This window comes from Lycorma delicatula, chromosome 4, assembly GCF_047948215.1.
Source record: "Lycorma delicatula isolate Av1 chromosome 4, ASM4794821v1, whole genome shotgun sequence".
NCBI lineage: Eukaryota > Metazoa > Arthropoda > Insecta > Hemiptera > Fulgoridae > Lycorma > Lycorma delicatula.
Window position 1 is genome coordinate 47648608 of NC_134458.1, and position 21102 is coordinate 47669709.

General features: G+C 29.6%; 1 protein-coding gene across 5 annotated transcripts in view; it reads left to right on the plus strand.

Annotated features, from left to right (window-relative positions):
• Window positions 1-21102, plus strand: part of rhea (Talin_middle and talin-RS domain-containing protein rhea) — a 345464-nt gene that overhangs the window by 189839 nt on the left and 134523 nt on the right. For all 5 annotated transcript variants that reach the window (XM_075362858.1, XM_075362859.1, XM_075362857.1 and 2 more), the window contains 7 exons: window positions 4994-5153; window positions 7040-7137; window positions 8949-9078; window positions 12957-13121; window positions 14838-15108; window positions 16600-16768; window positions 20063-20320. In XM_075362858.1, coding sequence (XP_075218973.1) covers window positions 5018-5153; window positions 7040-7137; window positions 8949-9078; window positions 12957-13121; window positions 14838-15108; window positions 16600-16768; window positions 20063-20320 — 1227 coding nt within the window. In that variant the 5' untranslated portion in view covers window positions 4994-5017. The remainder of the gene's footprint in view (window positions 1-4993; window positions 5154-7039; window positions 7138-8948; window positions 9079-12956; window positions 13122-14837; window positions 15109-16599; window positions 16769-20062; window positions 20321-21102) is intronic.

Below are 21102 nucleotides of genomic sequence, written 5' to 3' on the forward strand. Positions count from 1 at the left end.
TCTTCGTAGATGATTTGATAGGCACAACCAAGAAGACGTTACCTCATTGATAGTAGTTCGCCTGTTCGCTAGAACCATCTCTCGAGCTTGCTGAATCTTGTCGTCCGTGGTGGAGGATGACGGGCTTCCTGTTCCCTCTTCGTGCGTCACACTCGTCCGGTCACTTTTAAACTTCTCGATCCACGAAAAAAACACTTTATCTGATAAAGCACTCTCTCCATATTGTGATTAAAGTCTCCCATGAGTTTCAGCCTTTCCGATCAGAGAAATCGGATCGCTGCTAGTTGTTCCTCGTTGGTGCAAACTGCTAACGGAGCAGACATGTTTACAATGTTCCATGTTTCCGGATAGCCGGAAAGCAAATGGAACGATCGGGATAAGATTTTGCCCACGTGACTGCAGTCGTACCAGTTCTAAGCACGCATGCACAGTAGGCAGTATGACAACCTTGAAGCTGTGTTACGGTGAAAGTGTAGTTAATTTTTGATACGCTTTCGTAAAATACATAGTGATACATTTTTCGTACATAAGGCGTGCGTAGGTAAATTATAAAATACGGTTACCTAAAACAAACGTAAGATATAAATATTTATATATGCTTTGAGAAAGGCACTCCGATGTACTCGTATAGTAGTAAGAAAACTATCTATGAGGCAAACGGGGTAGAGGGAAGTATCTTAACTCGTAGCCTCTGGGAAACTGGTAAAGATTTGTGACATCAGGAATAGAAGGGACATACGTATTGGTGATTCAGTAATATAAATTTCCCCTTCCATCAACCTTCTCCACTAGCAACCAAGAAGCCGCTATTTTAAAAGGAAAGGTTTTATGAAATATCTTTATATATATATGTATGTTCTCCGTAATAGCTAGTAATTTTACTACAGAATAAAGATTATAAAATGGGCTGTCTTATTTGCATTAGAACACCCTAAAACAAATAGACAAAAGGCGAGTTAAAATACTTTTGACTTGCTTCGTTCGGTCAATAACTGTAAGTATGTTCATAAGTAACGCCGTTCGTACTTTATTTTTAGTACAATATAGTGACGTGCTGAAAAAAAAACAAAAAACAAGAGCCCAAAATTAGCCTTGCTGGAAATACAATTCATCTGATGTCGTGAAAGGAAAAACATTGAACCCCCTCGCTTACCCACTTCACTAAAACTATTTCTTTTTGCAAGTGTCAAGCTAAACACCGCTTAATGTTCAAGACGTTCGCTTTGCTCAGTCATTTATTCTCTAGAAATCCACGTACGAAAGAACATTCAGATCGTCATCGATATTGTTAGTCGAGTATTTATTTTGGGAACATCAGCGTGCCTCGTACAATTTCCTCACCCGTTCGAACGGTGGTTATCCTTTTTATGTGATAAAAATATCTAAATTTCGTAATTTTACGGTCGGGTTATGATGACATATCATAACCCGTATAAAGTACTTTTATACCTTTCCTTAAATATTTGGTATTACTTGCAAAAATTACCACTTTGTCACAATTTACTTTTCTCTTACCTTTGATTTCACAATAGCTTATCGAAATTTTCCGTTGTAAAAAAGGCGTGAATAAACATTTCAAATTACTTGATCTAGATTGTACTAAGTAGACAAATTAGTGGTCAAATAGTTAACAGACTAGGTAAAATATAATTCCTATTGACATTCAGTGTTTCCTGCCTACTCTTTTTAAAAAAAAAAGAAAGATGGGAGGTGGTTAAAATATTACTGAGCCCTGTAGTGTTTTTCTATCTGGCAACAGCTGTACGAAAGTGTTGTCTGACCTGATTTACTATAGTTTGGGGTCGGTCTGATTACTGAGTAATGTGTGTGGTGAAACAAGTGAATCCTTTGCCTTTTTCTATTTAAGAAGATAAGGAGTGCAGCTCAAGAATTTTCTTCTGACGCCCACGTAATCATCTGTAATAAGAATACCGTCAATTGACTGTTGATGCTATACTCCCACCTTGTGGCGAGGATCAGATATAAAGATGATTTGTAGTGACACCCTTTCTTTGCAAATTTAATACTTAAGTTTGTAAAGCGATCCAAAGAAAAATCTGCATAAGCAGGTATTTCGGTATTCAGTACAGTACACCGTTGATGCATGATCCATAAGGATTCGAATGTAACTCAAATGTTGTACTTTTACTACATTTCTGCCTGTAACAGGTTACATCGAAATTCAAGTGGCAAAGCGGTTTTGGATGAAACCTTGTTAAGGAAATCCTGAGGAAATTCTCTTTTATATAAATAAATGTGGGAATCTTCCTATTTCCATCAGTTTTCATATTAAGATTCTTCACATACATTGTGTGATAATTTCCTGCACTGACTGTGCCCCAAAAAATTAAAAAAAAAATTCTAATGATATAATATACATGACATTGCACACAAAATGATCCTAATGTTTATAAATATTGCACACTTATTCCTCATACCCTATAAACAGTAATTATCCGAACATTAAGAGTTCTAATATTAATATTCAATACCTAAGAAATTAAACTGAAGAAGGGAAGTGCTACTCTGTAACGAGATGTCAGATTTTTGTCTTTGTTTTTCAGAACACTGGCTGACTTATACAGAGATCATTTTTCTTCAGGAAATTTGAAGCTTTTTGTAAAAACTACACATAAAAATGATGGAGTCTCAATTTTAAGGATCTCAATTTTTGTTAAAAATGGGGGGTTTGTATTTGATTAGGGGAAGTTACCTTGTATTCTAGGAAGGAATTAATTTTGAGTGCTGTGCAGTTAATTAGTGCAATGCCCTAATTTAAAGTTGATTTCAATGGTAATTTATAGATCTCTTTTGAAACCGTTCCAAATAAGCTGTTGAAAACTCAATAAATTTCCAAATACCCTGTAATAAAATGTGATGGTTTAATCTTCATTTTATAGACAAATCTAGTTATGTGACTAGCAAGCTCCTCACTTTGAGTTAGCAGGGCTAAATATTTCTACTTCCTGGCCAACTAGAATTATCTCTTCCACCTTTATAAATAATATTTTTACTAATTTACCCAAAGACAATTTTTAGATTTTCTGCTGACTTTCTACAAATTTTCAACAGACATTTGAAATTTATTTTTTTCGAAGAATATCAGCGTGAAAGTTAAGTTCTCACTGCAATATGTAGGATGTAACTTTATAATGCAACACTTTGAATGTGACTGCAACATGTAACTTTTTATCATTAATAAAGTAAAGCCGTACATTTAACGTAGAAGTTTCTTAATAAAATGCTGTTTTTCATCATTACGATTATGTTTGTTCTTTTCTGAAGTATAATATTTTTATTTCTGAGGGCTTGTTCAGTGTCTGAACACATTTTCAAGTATGAAAAAAATGTGCTTCTGTTGTTTAGTGCTGATAAATATGAATCGTGAGGAGTGATGGTTACTTTAAAAATAAAAAAAAATTGACTGTATGAAATGAGACAAAATAGAAATATTCTCACAAAACACAACAGTTGGGTTTACAAAAAAAGGGGCTTATTGCCTTCATTACCTTATTTCATAATAATAGTTTACCGATCCATTTTCAAAATATTGATATGGTTAAAATTAAATTTAAAAGATTTTCTTCCATAAAAGAAGTAGTATTGTAGGAATAGTTGCAGTTTTTAAAATAATATATGGAGTTTTATTAATTTATTTAGAATCCTCACATATTTGATTATTATTTTTTTTTATATTAATATGGAATACAGCAGCCGTTAACTGTTTTAAGTGTATATATATATATATACCTTCCAAGTAAGTGTTGGTGAAGCTCTTTCTTTCCTTATATTTTAAATACCTATTTAATATTATAATTCTGTGGTTGTCTGAGTATCTATTTTTATAGAATATTAGTACCTGATTTTTTTATTGCTATTTTATTGTTATTTCAAATAAAAATATTAAACTGTTAAATTTATCTAAAACACTCATTGCATTACATTAAACATTTTTATCACTCGCTACAATGTGTTATGGTTGTTTTAATTTAGGTAGCTGTCGATCTATCAAAATAGTCATAAATAAAATGGTACTTACCTTAAGTTGATTTATCTCATTAATCGTAAGTTTATTAACTAAAGTTGTAAACTATTAATCGAAGATTTAGTGAAATTATAATAATAATAATATCAAGTTAATTATTTTATTGAGTGACTATGTAAAATATTTAGGTTTATATATATATTTTTTCAATAAAGTTGAAATTTCACCCAAAACTTACATTTTGTAGAAGTAATGTCATTCTTCATTAAATGTGTTTCTTTATAAAATACAGTATATTTCTTTATTAAATACAGTGTTTTTTAAGCTTTGAAATTATAAATAGTAGTAGTTAATTTGTCCCTGCTTTTTTGTAGTGTGTATTTTTGTTTTTTTAATTGACAATGTTCATCTGCCTTTTCATTTACTGTAATTGTTGGTTTAGGTTATCGTAATAAAGCTTTCACAAACCGAATTGTACAAAAATGTGTTACATTATGGTTGTAAAACTGAAAAATTGAATTTTGCAGTGTATTGTACAAAAATGTGTTACATTATGGTTGTAAAACTGAAAAATTGAATTTTGCAGTGTATTTATGTTGTGTGTTTTTATCACATTGATTCCAGGTTATGGTGTTTTTAGTTTTTTTATTGTAAACTTATATCAGTTATAATGTTTACCTCAATGGATACTTCAAATGCGACATTACCTTAATAATTGGATATTATTGTAAAATGCATTACTTACAGTGTGATGATTATGAAACCCTGGACGCTCAGGGTCAACAATCTTGAAAATAATATTAATTCAATTTAAGATGTATTGACTATGTTTGAATCTATATTTAATGAAATAATTCCCATTAGATGGTTAGTTAATTAAATCTACTCAGTGTTTCCATTTGGCTGCGAACTACTCATTTTCTTTTTTTTTGGGCGTATAACATTAGCAGCCAATGCTTATAAAAAAAAGAGTACTTTTGTATATGGTAATTGTATTTTATGTTTCAGAGAAATACTAGAAGAGCGGAGACAATGTCAAATTTATCACTGCGAATCAGTATTGTCGAAAAGAATGTCATCAAGACAATGCAATTTGATCCTTCGACATCTGTTTTTGATGCCTGCGGATTGATTCGACAGAAAATTTCAGAAGCAAATCTTGGTCAACGTAAGTAATTTTAAGCATTTACTTTATAGTGTTAACCTTAATATATATTTTTTTTCTTACTATGATGAAATCACAGAACCAAGAAAAAATGTCATTAACCACATTTTTTTATAAAATCTTTATTTTTTTTATGATGTAGAAAAAAAAATTATTATATGATATGAGTTGGGATTTCAATTCAAAAATTTATATTAAGAATCTTTATTTTTGTTAAATTCCGTTTGGAAAGGGAAAAAATAATTCAGTAATATTGTTTGATCTTCAAAAAGAAACTGGGATTGATGAAATGTTTTTGCAATGTTAAGATTGTTGACTATTGGAAAAGATAATACAGTAATAATTTAGGAAGTTTCAGTTTAAGATATTTGGAAAAATACTAAGTAACTTATCTAAAGGATTTAATTATCTAATATTATGAGCACATACAAACTTTTTAAATTGCGGTTCATGATTGTGTCCAGTTAAAAGTGTGTAATTTTTATAATAAGTTAATATACAGTAAGAGTCATATAGAAAATAATGAGTATCAAATTATGGTTTCTCAGTATTTTAGAGTATTACAGTTCACAGAATTTTAGAGCTGCATCTGGCAGACTTATTATATATCATATTAAAAAATGGGGTTAAAAAACATCAACGAATCAAATATGATTAGAGAAAATGAACCTGATTTGAAAAATAAATCTATTATCTTTTTTCATAACATTTTAATATATCTTATGCCATAGGAAAAGCAAGTTAAAAATAGTAATTAATTTTGAAAGATTTACTCAAATTTAGGAGAATAAGTTTGGAAAACATATACGTGGTGGAAAGAAAGAAGCTCCTTGGATAAATAAAGGTGTAACAGAATAAAAATTGTTTATAAAATAGAAATTACAAGAAAAGAGAGTTAAAAAGCAAAAGATTTGAAAGTTTCAAAAAACTGCTTTACCTAGTAATATTTTAAAATTTGATTATTAGAAGTAATATTTCAGATTAAAAGTTATTAATGCACTTTTTGTAGATTTACTTTCTCGAACCTATGTTGTTCTGTAACTGATGTATTGTTTTTATTCATATAAGATTATGATCTATTAAAAATCACTCTTAACAGTATTTTTGAGAAAGATAGATGGAAGTCTGCTTCCATCTATCTTTCTCAAAAAATATTAAAAAATAAATTATACATGCACATGAGATGAAATTTTCTTTATCTGAAGTAAAGTGAATTGAAAAAAATACCTCTTAATCAGAGTTCAGTGTAATGAGATCTTAAAATCTGTATTGAACTAGTGGTTTTAAAAATTTTTATTGTTTTTTTCAGGATTAGTTTTATACATTTTTCTACCAACATAAATCTATAAACTATTCATATAAAACTACTTTGGTGGACATACAATAATAATTTTTTCATGAAAGTATCTAGGTTTATACAGAAGTCTTGATAACGACGCTATCAAGAATACATTAAAGATGTATTCAGTTAAATGGACATTTGAATGACTCATATTCATGTGCTTTCTGCCACTGTATCAAGCAACATCCGCTGTGCTTGTACAGTGTACTAAGTCAGAAATTGGTGAATTTTAACTTAGTACAGTGGTAAATTTAACACTTTGGTTTACATGTCTGAAAGTATTATAAAGGCTTGAATTTGTCGGTCAGTAGATATAGTTATCCAAACAGCTAATATGTCACTCAGATATTTACATAACAAATTTGGGTGCTGAGAAGTGTCCACTCTTCTAAGCAAGATGTTTATTATGATAAGAGATAGTATCGTGTAATAAATTAAATAATCGCTACATGATGCCATTTTGATGTTTTGTTTCTATTTGACTGATTTGCAGGATTATCATTGTCTCCATTTCAGCAAAAACTAAATTTGTCTTTTTTGTTTACAGCAAAAGATTATGGACTATTTTTGGCAGATGAAGATGTAAAGAAAGGAGTTTGGTTAGAACCAGGAAGAAATTTAGATTATTATATTCTAAGAAATGGAGTGAGTTTTATTATTTTTTCCTTTACTTTTTCGCATTGTAGTTAATAATATCTTGTAAAATTCATTCATGTACGTTTTAAAAATATTTGTAATGAAGTATGCTGTCACCAATTAAAATGAAAGTTTAGTAGAAGCGCATGTTCTTTCTGACTAAATATTAAATTTAGATCTAATTATTTTGTTTATTATTTATTATTTTTACATGTTTACTTTGTAATTATGGTTTGGTTTGGATATTTTGACATCATTACTATGTGTTGGTGTATTGGTTTACACAATTTAGTAAGAAAATGTGAAAGTAGTTTTAACTAATACATATAAGGTTAGGATTGGAAAACTATCTTTTTACTGTTTATTTTCATTAATATTTACAGATCAGAGATGGCTCTAGAAAATGGCTATCCAGCGTTTCTGCCTAATATTTACCATGTAAAATACACTGAGTTGTGTTAACATTCTGTAAAATAATTAATTTTTTTAGTAGGATTACAATATCTTGTCAGAATAATTGATTTTGATAATTTTGTATTCTAATAAAACTAATTTTACTGGCGTGATGTAAGATGATTTGATTTAAATTAAAGAGAAGTAGTGTAGGATTTTCCCATGATATCTTACCACAAAGCTTTGTTGCATTCTGCTTTTCCTAACCTGTTTTGTAATGGTTTTCTTTTTCTTTAAAGATTATAATTTGCTTAACCATATTAGGGGATTGTTTTTTCCTGGTGAAATCTAAAGAAGAAGAAAGAAATGAAACATTTTCTTGCCATAGAACTACAAATTCTGAAAAGGATCATTTTTACTTTCTTATGAATGAGATCTTGCAACTTGAATCATATTGGTTGAGTTTGTTTTCCAGAAAAGTCCACTGGTTCTTCTTATGTACTCCCTATCCAGCAAGATTAGGGAAGATCTACCCAAACCATTTTCCTGAGAAATTCTGGCAAAATGTTTGGTATTCATAAGCAGATAAAAAATTTGATAGACACTATGCTGTGCGTTCGTGAATAGAATAAGAGAAGAGAGCAACAAGCAGAATATGTAGACTAGGAGGAGATTGGGATAAAATTAGTGGCCAGAAATTACTTTTGGGTAGGTAAAATGATATATAATGTGAGCTAGGTGTAAAGATGCTCAAAGTGTAATAAATAGAGGATTGATAGAAGGAGGATAAAAGGTGATATATGATTAATTGGTTGATTTACAGACTTGGATAGAGGCAAGAAAATTTATGCCATTTCTCTTATTTTTGAATTGTCCTTCCTAAAAGGATGGATGTACGCCCAGTTACAATTTAATACTGTGTCTTGTTGACATGGGCTGACTGATTCTGAAATACCGTTACATAAATTCCATTGAATAGAAATTCATCATTTGAGACCATTCAGATCTAACTTAAATCATTATGTTCTCAATTTGACCTAAATGAAGTTCCTGCAGTATCATACAGTCTTTTCCTACAACAGCTGTAATACTTGCAGCAGCAGCCTATAAGTGATTTTGCTAACCAATAGGTATATCAAATCGCAAAACTTTGGATGTAGTTTTTGATTAGTTATTTTTTTTTATAAGAAAAACAATTTTCATTGTAGTTTTCTAAAGTCACAGTTTTAATTGTGTAACATATTTTACATATATTTATACAACTGTAACATGAATATTTTATCTTGTAGTTATATTGTGGAGCAATGAGAATATAAAAAAAATATAATTATTAATTTTTGTACATTGCTTTTCATTATTTCTTTATAATGTGTTAACTTTTTCATGCGCTTTGCACATATGTATACTTATTATTTAATTTTCTATAGGATCTGTTGGAGTATAGGAAGAAACTAAGAACTCTGAGAGTACGGATGTTGGATGGTACTCTGAAAACACTTCTGGTTGATGACAGTCAGCCTGTAGCAAATCTGATGGTGGTTATTTGTACTAAAATTGGTAAGAAAAACAAATTGAATATCAGTTTGTGGAAATGTTATTTGCAATGGTAATTTAGTTAAATTATGAATATAGATTGTTAAGCAACATTTTTATTTATTGAAATGGTCATAAATATAATAGTAGTTACATTGACTATTTTCATTAGTGTATGTTTATTTATTAATGTTGTAAACCTGTTTTCGTGAAATTTGAATGATATTGAGATAATTGTTTATTTAGCGACTGTAAAGTATTTAATTTTATAATTGTTTTTTTTTATGATAAGGTTTACAATCGTTACCTAAATTTTATATTGCGTAGAAGTAATAGCATTACTTATACGTTTTGTTTATTGAATTCAATGCTTTGAAATTATACATAGTAGTAAATTCCTGCTTTCTTGTATGTATTAATCTAATCCACAAAGGAATGAAGAAGTTAATAGTATTTCAGGCTGAGGGGTTGGCAGGACTGGTATGGCCATGACAGTTGAGTAATTATCATATTTTAAGTTCTATTTTCTATTATTTTCTTGGCTGTAGTGAAGAAAATGTATATTAAAACTGTCATTTAATAATCTAGTGAAGTAAATAGAAAAATAATATTGGCTTAGTTATGGAGACTGAAAAAACTTTTTTGATTTTATATACAATAAACCGTGAAGAGTTGCGTACTCTAATTATCAAGAAGACTGTTCGTCTCTAGGAATAGTTTATTGCATAATGAGTTACTCATCCTAACTTGCATTTATTTTATTTTTTTCTGGTTACTGTAAAATCTGTTATATAGATCTATTTTTTCTTGTTTTGTACTTTACTATGCTTTGACTATTTTGTAGGTTATTGACTACCTATAAAAAAGGATCTTCTATGTTGTTGGTAGATTGAAACCTGGTCAGATGATTAAAGTATAAATGGAATAAATTATAGGAAAAATTAGAGTTTTGAAAAGTGATATAAAATGTTTATTCTTAGATCTGTTAAATAGTGCATCAGAGTTATCTGGTTATATGTCTTTATTGAAACTGAAAAATGTTAAATCCCAGGAACGGAATATTTTACTTAGAATGAAAGCAAATGAGAATAAAAATACCGTCAAATTTCTACACAAAAACCTTTAATCTAAATTTGTATCAATACATAATTTCTGATACATATATAGTTTCTGCTAATATTTATTTATTTGACCTATTTATATTTATTTTAATTAAAATAATTATAATTTAATGTATTTCTAATTTTATCTTATTCTCTTTCAATATTATGACTAGTGGTGTTTGAACAATCGTAGAAATACATTCTACTGAAAAGAACAGTAATTAGGAAAAATTAAAATTTTTCTTAGAGATTTCTGAACTAACAGAGCACTTCCACTGGATGTGTATGGATATATATAAATTATTCTGAGGTTTTTACACTTAAAAGAAAACAAATATAAAATTCCATTTTGATATACATATATTTGGGGTTCTTTTCTTTTTGTTAAATTTATAAGTAAATAAAAAACAATTATCTACAGTGGATGTGATGTTTATTGACACACTACATATGGAATTTCAGGTGGCTCATTTTGAAAATTGATTCAGTTATGTAAATAACTTGGATTATTTTTTTTTTGGGGGGGAAATTAATTTGTGGTAGAATAATGATAATTCAAATTATGCTAGTTATCAAACAAGAAATAAAATAGATGCAGATATAAACATGTTAATAGATGATTTTGGGGTAGAAGGATCAGCCATTATAAACTCTTTGGACTCACTATTGATAATAAACTTTAGTGATGTCAAAATTTTACTGATTGGTGGCCAAGATTCAGTTTGTAATTTTTGTGGGAAAAATTTTATTCCTTTAATGGATGTGAAGACTGTTTAACTTTGACTACTCAATTCCTTTCAGTATTGTGTCGCAATTTGAACTATCTCTCGATCTTGTGTGTTTATAATATTAAAAAGGACATTAAGAACCATACTTCATAAAACCTTGAAATTTCTTTTGGCCACTTTTTAAAGTGTATACATATTAACTTTTCTGTTACCTGTATGTATTTATTTAAACTTTTTTGACAAATCACTGCTTTGTACCAGATCAATAAAAACTTGAGTATTATAGCCTCCTTAGACTAATACTGGTCATTAAAAAACAATTAATTGCTGTGACCTTTTTCTTTAATAGTCTTCCAGCTAATATTAAAATGGTAGATCATGATAAATCAATTTTAAAAACTACAAAAATATTTAAAAAATAATAGTGTTCCAAAAATGGCTTTAGGATTTTATTTGTATATAAAAATCAACCATACAAAATATTTCTGGTTTCTTTATTTAAAATTAAAGTACTACTGATAGTATTAAACTGAAAAATAATATCATTTAAGTGACCACCATGACTGTGTCGGCAGGCATTGATGAGAACATTAAAATTTTGTAGGATATTTTTGAGTATGGGAGCTTCAATTTTCCTTACATGACTTGGATGTTATCTTTTAGGGCTGGAATGTTTGCTGGATTATTAACATAAATTTTACTTTTCAGATAAAACAAAAGACAAAAGTCTAAAGATTGCAAGACAAAGGGTCAGATTACAAGACTTTGTGACAAATTCACATCATCATTCCATGAGATAACATGTCCAGAGAATCTCGTGTGCAACAATGCAATGTTGTCTCTTGTGTAGTATGTAGCACCATCTTGTTGAAAATAAAGATCATATGTCAATTCCATTTAATTGAGGTCATACAAAGTCTGTTATCTCATTATAACACTTTGTATTCAATGTAACAGCATTGCCTTGATTGTCTTCAAGGAAAAATGGGCTGATGATTCATCCAAACCTTAAACTGCACTGAACTGTACATTTTTGCGCATGAGGTGATCCTTTGTGAATCATTCGATGATTTCTCCCCCAAATGTCTTGTTTATTAACTGACTGTTTAATGAGAAATGAGCCTCATCGCTAGAGATGATTTTATGTGCAAAATGTGGATCTGTTTCTTTTTTCTGTAACATCCAATTAACAAAATTTCTACCTTGCTGATGTTCCGTCACTGTCAACTCTTGAGTCAGCTGAATTTTGTATGCATGTAAATTGAAGCTCTTATGTAAGTTTTTTTTCATAAACTGGTCTGAGGAATGTGTGATTCTTGAAATTGCCATGAAATTGATGTTGGTGGCTCATTTGCAAAACTTTCTTGTATACGAGCAATGTTTTCAGCAGAACATGTAGTTTTTGCCCTCCCTGAGTGTGTTTTGTTGTGAACAGATTCAGTGTTTTCAAATTTGTTCAGTAAATCTCAAATTGTTTGTTCAGAAGGACATTCGAAAGCTCCAAAAAATATGAATGTTACTATGCGTTTCTTTTTTAGATTTTCATAATAGTTATTTTTAGATTTCCTTTTTATGATTTTTAATATGCTATTCTTGAGAAAGCAGGGCCATCTTAGATTTTTTACACTGCTCAACTTGGTGTATGTAAATGTTTACCTGAAACAAAGAAAGCATGTTGTAGTTATAGTCATTTATAATTCTAAAGCCATTTTTGGAACACCCTATACAATATATTCATTTAATTCTTTGCTAGGTTATAAAAATATTTTATTATTTATGTAAAATTTTATTTGTTGTAAGTTATATACTTGAAGTCTGTTATTTATGTCACTTAAATCGATTTAAAAGTTTGTAAATAAATAAACATCAATGACAGATCATTTTAGTGAAGTACCACAGATCCAAAATGTGGTCATTACCATACTGCAGCCCCAACTCTTGGGGTTATGTTGTATATCCCATTCCTAACCCTGATTAAATATAGCAACTATAAAGTAAGTGGTAGTATTAACTCTGATTTATTTGTAATTGTGTGAATTTGTTAAATATTTAATTTATTAATTTGTTTCAGGAATTACAAATCATGATGAGTACAGTTTGGTGCGTGAAAGTCCAGAAGATGAAGTAGAAAATAAACCTAACTTTGGAACTCTTACACTAAAAAGGAAGAAAGAAGAAAAAGAAAGAGATGCAAAAATGGAACAGCTTAGAAAGAAACTGAAAACAGATGATGAAGGTATATATATTTATGTACACTTTGAATTTTTGTTTGATTTTTAACGTTTTGGCATAAAACATGCCAAAAATTATTTGAAAATTGGATAAAGTATGGTATACAGGTTGAACATTTTTTTTATGAAATGATTTCATAAAGAAGTAACATTATTTTGAATTTGTTGTTATTTGCAAACTATTTGTAAGAATCTTATCACCTTAGTCCTCACAGATAATTGTATAGTGGGTGGCATATAGCTATGAACATTGCTTGTGAGAAAGATAGAGACTGATAGGATGGTTGAACAGTTAGTCATTCTTTTACGAAAACATCTCGTATGGCTCTGTATACTTACAAAGTATGTAGTACATTGTCAGAACTTGTTAGAACTTATATATTTTATTTATTTAAAAATAATAATTATAAATATTAGTAATAAATACTTTATTTTTATGAACGACTACTGTATGTAGTCTAAACATATCCTAATTACTTTTTACATTTCAAAACAAATAAGATCATCTCATGCTATATCTTAGGGCTATTCAGAAAGTAAGGAACGTTTCCACCTGACGCCGCCAATCGCGTATATATTGGTGTGCTCGTGCTCGGCACCTTAGTCAGCGTCCAGCCGTGACAATGGGAACATCTCCGCACTGCCCGTTTTTTTCATATACAAATTTGAAATGTGTGCTGCAATAGAAAATCCCACCCACCAGTTGTGAGGTGCAGTCTGTGATTCGTTTTTTGTTGGCAAAAAACTTAAAACCAATAGAAATTCATCGGGAACTGTGTGAAGTGTTCGGGAACAACGTAATGAGTAAAAGTTCTGTCAGGAATTGGTGCATTCAGTTTAAAAATGGCCGAACAAATGTTCACAATAAAGAGAAGAGTGGACGTCCGAGCATTGTGACTGACGATCTGGTCTCCGAAGTTGATGAAAAGATTCGTGAAAACCGCCGTTTCACAATAACTGAGCTTTCTCTATGTTTCCCACAAGTTTCACGGACTTTATTGTTTGAAATTGTTTCACAGAAGCTAAGCTACCACAAATTTTGTGCAAGATGGGTTCGTCACTGAGTGGTTGAGATCACAGGTGGCAGAATTCTATGACACAGGAATTTCAAAGCTTGTCCACCGCTTTGAAAGGCATAAGTGCCTGAATTTGTATGGTGATTATGTTGAAAAGTAGAGTCCCTCTTTCACATGTATATAATAAAAAGTTTTTCTTGTACTTGGTTTTTTTAAAATTCCAAAACGTTCCTTACTTTCTGAATAGCCCTCGTAATACAAAAAAAAAACACCAGAGTTGTTTTATCCAGGAGAAATGATGTTCACTATACCCTCAGATACTGTGATAAACAGAATAAACTTGTCACTTGTAGGACCAAATATCATTTGAATTGTGGTGCACTTTAAGCCTGCCATCGAACGCTTGTCATTCTTAAATATTAGTCATTTTTGAAAATGGCTTGTGATTCATGTCAGGTTGTCTATAATCATTATAGTTATAGCACTTAACCTATGAATATAAATCATTGGAAAAACATTCTTTCCTATATTTTTTAAACTGAATCCTTGGTCACTTTTTTCCTTTGCTGTTCTAATGTATTTGAATTAGTTTAAAATAATAAAGTACTCATTGTTATCTGCCCTGACATAGGTCTTATACACCATAAACTAACACAAGTTGTAGTAGTTTTACATTTGATCATATTTTCTTATTTTTATTTGCAGTTAACTGGGTTGATCCGAGTAAGACATTGAGGGAACAAGGTATTGACGAATCAGAACCTGTATTGTTAAGAAGAAAATTCTTTTTCTCCGATCAGAATATTGATTCAAGAGACCCAGTACAATTAAATTTATTGTATGTTCAAGCACGTGATGCTATACTTGACGGAACACATCCTATCACACAAGAAATGGCCTGTCAGTTAGCTGGTATTCAGTGCCATATACAGTTTGGTGATTATAATGAAGCAAAACATAAACCTCCTTTCCTAGAGTAAGTATTCTTTATATCTTTTTTCAACTGTTAATAAGTTGGTGTAACTAGTTAAGGTATTGCTTTTATCTTTTTACAAGTTGATGTTATATGGTTTATCGTAAATGGAGTTTTGTTTTGTTAAAGTAAACTTTTGTATAAATTTCAGTTTGATTCATTTTGTAGCTTTTATGATTATAAATTTCTACTGTTTTATCTCATATTTTGAAGGTCTCAGTATTTGATCATCATCTGTACTCCCTTGCATTTGTTGTTTAATTACTAGTCATTCTGAATGAAATCAACAAATATCTGTTGCTTAACGATTTAAAAAAAAAATTGTTAGACAGGATCAAAAAAGTGTATTTTATTTTTATTTGTAAACAGTTTCATACAGCAGCTTCATAATTTTATTTTGCCACACATAATTTTTTTGAGAAAATTAATGTTTGTGTAAAACTTTATATACATTACTATTTATCCCATCAATATGAAATGGAAACCAATCATTTCTGAAGTAATTGCTTTATATATTTTAGTATATAATTTTTTTCTTCTGATTAGACAAATTGCTAAAAAAATAATTGAATATTTTATTATTATTATTATTCTTTTAAATTAATTTTTGCTTCCAATGTCACTATGAAAGAAAGTTACAGGTTTTACTTTTCTTATAGAAAAACTTATAGTAGAAACATGATTAGTATGGAACACTTTTTTTAATACAATTCTTCAAATATGTTACTTGAACTAAATGTAGTAGCTACCTTTGAGCATGAATGTACGAAAAAGAAAAAGAACCGACTGGAAAATTCTGAATTTTCACTGTTAAGTACTAATAGGTTATTAGTTATAAGAATTCCATGTTTCAGACTTGATTAGGTACAGAGAAGAAACTCCCAAAAATACTATTTTAAAGTTTCTACTTTTTTTGCAAATTACCTTTTTAAATTTTTATTTTTAACTTATTCCAAACTAGTAAAATCAGGTTTAGTCAGTAGTTATATGTCAAAGTAAGATTTAAAATCCACTTCAAACAACCCTGATCAGAGATGTTATCTCTGTAGTTTGATTTTCATGCTCTCCTCTTCCTAACTTTCTTCATCCTTATCTGTTATTTCTTCTTCCTTGATTTACTGTGGGAATTCCCAGCCACCTTTGTTCCGTTTGTGGCACTATGGTGACATCTAATACCCAGCAGGGCATTGCTTCTTTATTGGTGTTTAGTAGAATGATGAACTGGTGCTTAGTGTGGTATTGTATGAGATGCTGATACTGTTTAAGGTAAATTTAAAATAATAAAAGACATTTCGATTTTTCGATAATAACACTCATGTTAAGAGTGTCCTCACTTCTAGGTATACAAGTAGAACATTATTTTCATTTGCATGTTAATGAAATGATACTTATTATTGCTTATTTAATACTTGAAACTATTTTGTACAGTATTGTATTTTTTTAAAAAGTATTCTTTAGTTTATTTATTTATCTGAGTTTGCTGTTTTGTTTCAGTTTGAAAGAGTTCCTGCCCCAGTCTTATGTGAAGATAAAAGGCATTGAGAAAAAGGTATTTGCTGAACATAGCAAACATGTTGGTTTATCTGAACTTGAAGCAAAAGTTTTATACACAAAGACTGCTAGATCTCTTAAAACCTACGGTGTCACCTTCTTTCTTGTTAAGGTATCTAATATTGGATTTATATCTGAATTTTTAATAATAACTACTTTGTTTTTTTAGCATTTCCAATTATCTTTTAAGCATTTGTTGGGTTCCTGTTTCAGTAAAATATGAATTCCATATTTTAATAGCAATTGGTGCATGAAATTCTCGCTAAGTTAAATTTGTTATCATACTGAGTAAACTTAATTTGAATTTAATTTAATTTATCATGTGAATTTACCTCCCTATCATGTGGTTTACCTCAGAAACACTAAAAAATTTAAAACTGAATACTGAAACATAGACTAATATGAAGTAGGTAAAAAATTGTTTCAAGACAAAAGTCATTAAAAATGTTGAAGAAGTTATAAATTTAATAGTATCATACAGAAAATGAAAATTTTATCATAATTCCCACTTTTTTGATAAATTCAAATACACAAAATAAAAATTGTAAGAATTTTATAAAAATCATAGTACACCTAGCCAGACATTTCTGATGAATATTTTCTATTATTCGGAACTTACATCTCAATATTTAACATTTACTGTTTATTTGAAAAAGAACTGCAGTATTTATAAGCATTTTAAAAAATTGTAGCTAAGATAAGTATAAAATTCTTTTGAAAGAAAGATAGTTATGATTATCATTTTATGAAAAGAGGGCTCTTTCTTCTACAAATTGTAGACCATGCTTTGTGTTCAGCATCACAACTCTTCACTACCTTATAGGAATTACAACAAGGCATGTGTGATTTTGCTAATATAGAAGTATATTCTGTGTCCATTTTTTTGTACAGGGGCTACACACATCTCTAGTTCTAGTGAAAATTCTGGGAGGTGTAACATAGAACTGGTACCATTACATGAATGTGACTAACTTTCAGCTGAGAAATATTGTACTACTGACCACAAGTTTCTGTCAGTAAGGCCAGCAAGATCTCCAAACCTAGTGTCTAGAATGGTTTTGGCCTCTCGTTTGCTAAGTTGTTTAACAACTACAGTTTCCTTAACATGTTTGCTGCAGCAGATAAAATAGGGAATTTAACCATCTTGCTGTATGGGCAATATGATGCTGTATAGCAATTACCCACTATACGTTATGGTGCATATTGGCTTGTGTTGAGGTTTTGTACTGTGTTTATAGTTTTTATACGGATTTTGATTGTTTTTATTTTAAACAGATTTATGCTGAAGTGTTTGACCTTTGATTTTTGTTTGCTATGCATTTGTGCCGTACCGCATATCACATTGTTTTTTAATCTCTTTCTGACAATTTTATTTCCTTTTCATATATTTTTATCACAAACTATTTAATAAAATATTCATAATATTACTTAAACTTATAAATGCTGGTTTTTATTTATACATTAATTATATTACATCACCATTACTCACTGTTTTAATTTATTATCTTATTACTCCTAAATGGAATATATGTTGAAATATTTTTCTTTAAAAAAACAATCACTCAAATGTATATTTTAATAATATAAACACTAGACGAAACATTAAATTTATTTCTAGATAATTGAGTCTGAATCACTTAACATAATATTTTTATCCACTTGCTTGTAAATATCATCTAAATTATTAAATAATTAATAAATTGATTTATTTTTGACTTGATTATGAATAGATGATAAATAAGTATATGTATAAAGTAACTGTTTCAACTAGAGTTAGTTCACATGTTTTCTGAGAGATATCGTAGACTATAAAATTGTTTTAAAAAATATTTTTAGTTATAAAGAAAAATAAAATATTCATTACTTACGGCACATTATGTGCTTTAATGCATAGTTGTCAAGTACAATATGGCAACAATGAGGCCCGTACAGCACAAGAGTTGAAGTTAAATAACTTACCGTTCCGCACTCTACTGGAATTACACAAACAAAGACAAGCACACAGCAACTCCCTATTACAGCACATATATGCGCCATACCACAGTGAACGTGTTAATTTAATCTGGTTCTACTGATGTGTGGGTTTTGAAAATGCATGTCATCAAAAATTTGGGGTTCTTCTATATGAATTGTCCAAAGCATATTGTAAACCAAATTACAAGGTTTGTGCTCAGCTAACTTCTCAGCATTCAGTCCAGGAGTGATATGTGACTGGCTCTTGTAGCCTGCCGCTCATCTATGACAATGTTAATTCTATTGTCTCTTGTTTTTGTGATTTGGGAGTTCTATAACTTTTTTTTGCTGGTCCAGAACCTTATGAAGGGTTAACTTAGCTTTGTACTTTTTGATGAAGGCCTTAGGCCAGGTTTTTCGGGCATTGTACTCACAGTCATCTATTCTAATTTAGTTGTACAACTAACAGAAGTGAAAGCATAGTCTTGCTAATGTGGATATAGTTGTCTTTAAGAAGGAGCATTTAATTCCCTCTCAATGCATTTTAAATAGATTTTCAGATCACTGAATGACATATGTTACTGGCTTTATCACCTAGACTTTTTAGCCACCTAGTTCATTTATAACTACCAGACTGATTACAGTGAACTTATGAGTCTTATTGACATTGTTGAGGGTTTATTATTTTTTAAAAATAATACAATACTTTGCTAGACTTTATCTTTCCTTTTTTCACAAGGTTCAGACTCCAGAGGTAAACTGTTGGAATACAACCAATGCCGATCGATACGGATTTCTTTTCTCAGTTTTATGTCTTTCAGTAGAGGGCTCCTCTGCAAGTGCTTCATTGGTTATCGTTGGACCAAAATACCTGACAGGTTTCTCTCCTTACATTTCCACTGTTCCAGTTAATCATCTGTACGTTGGGGAGGTTCATGTACATCATCAGTCAGGGTTGATGTTACAGCCTCACTTGTCTTCTTAATCGGAAATGAACCAATATGTTTTAGACTCGAAAGATATAAAATCTCTACAAAACACTACTTCATCTCATCAGGAATGAATGTAAGAAAGAGGGACATAGAAGAAAGATCTCCTTATTTGTCAAAACATGAGCTAAAGTTTTTACTTTACAGTCACAACTATTTAGATGAAACTTAGCTTATTTATATGTAGAAATACTTTTTGTGCCTGAATGACTGTATTTAGAACTAGTTTTTCTCGATTATAAAAAGAAATTTAAACTATTAATTTATTATTCATTTTACTTAAAATAAAAGCATATGCATGTAATGTTTTTCAGTGGAATTTATTTGAATTGCAGTAATTCTGTTCTGTTTAATTTAAATTTTATTCTGTACTAGTCATTTATGAAAATATATTTGTTATCTGTTTACTATATTATAACACTTGGGTTTGCTAATATATATTAAAATTTATTGTTATTTCATAGGAAAAGATGAAAGGTAAAAATAAATTGGTGCCACGGCTATTAGGAGTTACAAAAGATTCAGTGCTTAGATTGGATGAAAGGACAAAAGAAATTTTAAAAACATGGCCACTAACAACTGTCAGAAGATGGGGTGCTTCTCCTAATACATTTACTCTTGATTTTGGTGACTATTCGGATCAATATTACTCTGTACAGACAACTGAAGCCGAGCAAATTTTACAGCTTATCTCTGGATACATTGATATTATATTAAAGAAGGTAGTTTATCTATTTGTTTATAATTGTATGTATATATATATATATATATATATATATATATATATATATATATATATATATATATACACACACACACATTTGTTTTCTTTTAATGCTTTGCCTAGAGCCCATTTGAAAATGGTATGTGTTGTTGAGTGTGGACATGTGTTATCAGTTTTGTACTTGTTAAAAATACGATTTAAAATTAGTAATAAAATAAAAGTGGTATTGACAGATAGACTGATGAGTAATCATCTAATGATAAACAGTCTGATCTTATGAGATTAATCTTAATTGTAATGATAAACTATCATCTAATGAAAAACAAATGCATCTTGTAAAACTGTAAATAGTGTCTATATAATTACAGATAAAAAAAAATATGCTGTTGCCAAGATGACCATGCTTATATGAAACATTTATCAATATGTGTGACATGTCACCACAAAATTAATCAACTGAATGGTATCTTGCTATTTATTTATTATTGATTTGATTAAGATATTAATTATCCTTAATATCTTGTTAAGTAAATTCTGTTATAGTTATTAATTTATAATTTTATTTAATTTAACTTTTTTTTCAGTATTTGTGGTATATTATGCATGTATATTTTTTGTACTTTAAGGATATTAATATTTTAAAGATTTGCCAAAGAGAAAGAGAAAACAGGGGATCTATAATTCAATAAATATAATTATTTATTGAATAGCTGCTGCACTCTATAAATAAGAAAATTTACAAAGAAAAATTTAAACAAGTAATACTTTGTGAAGCCCTCT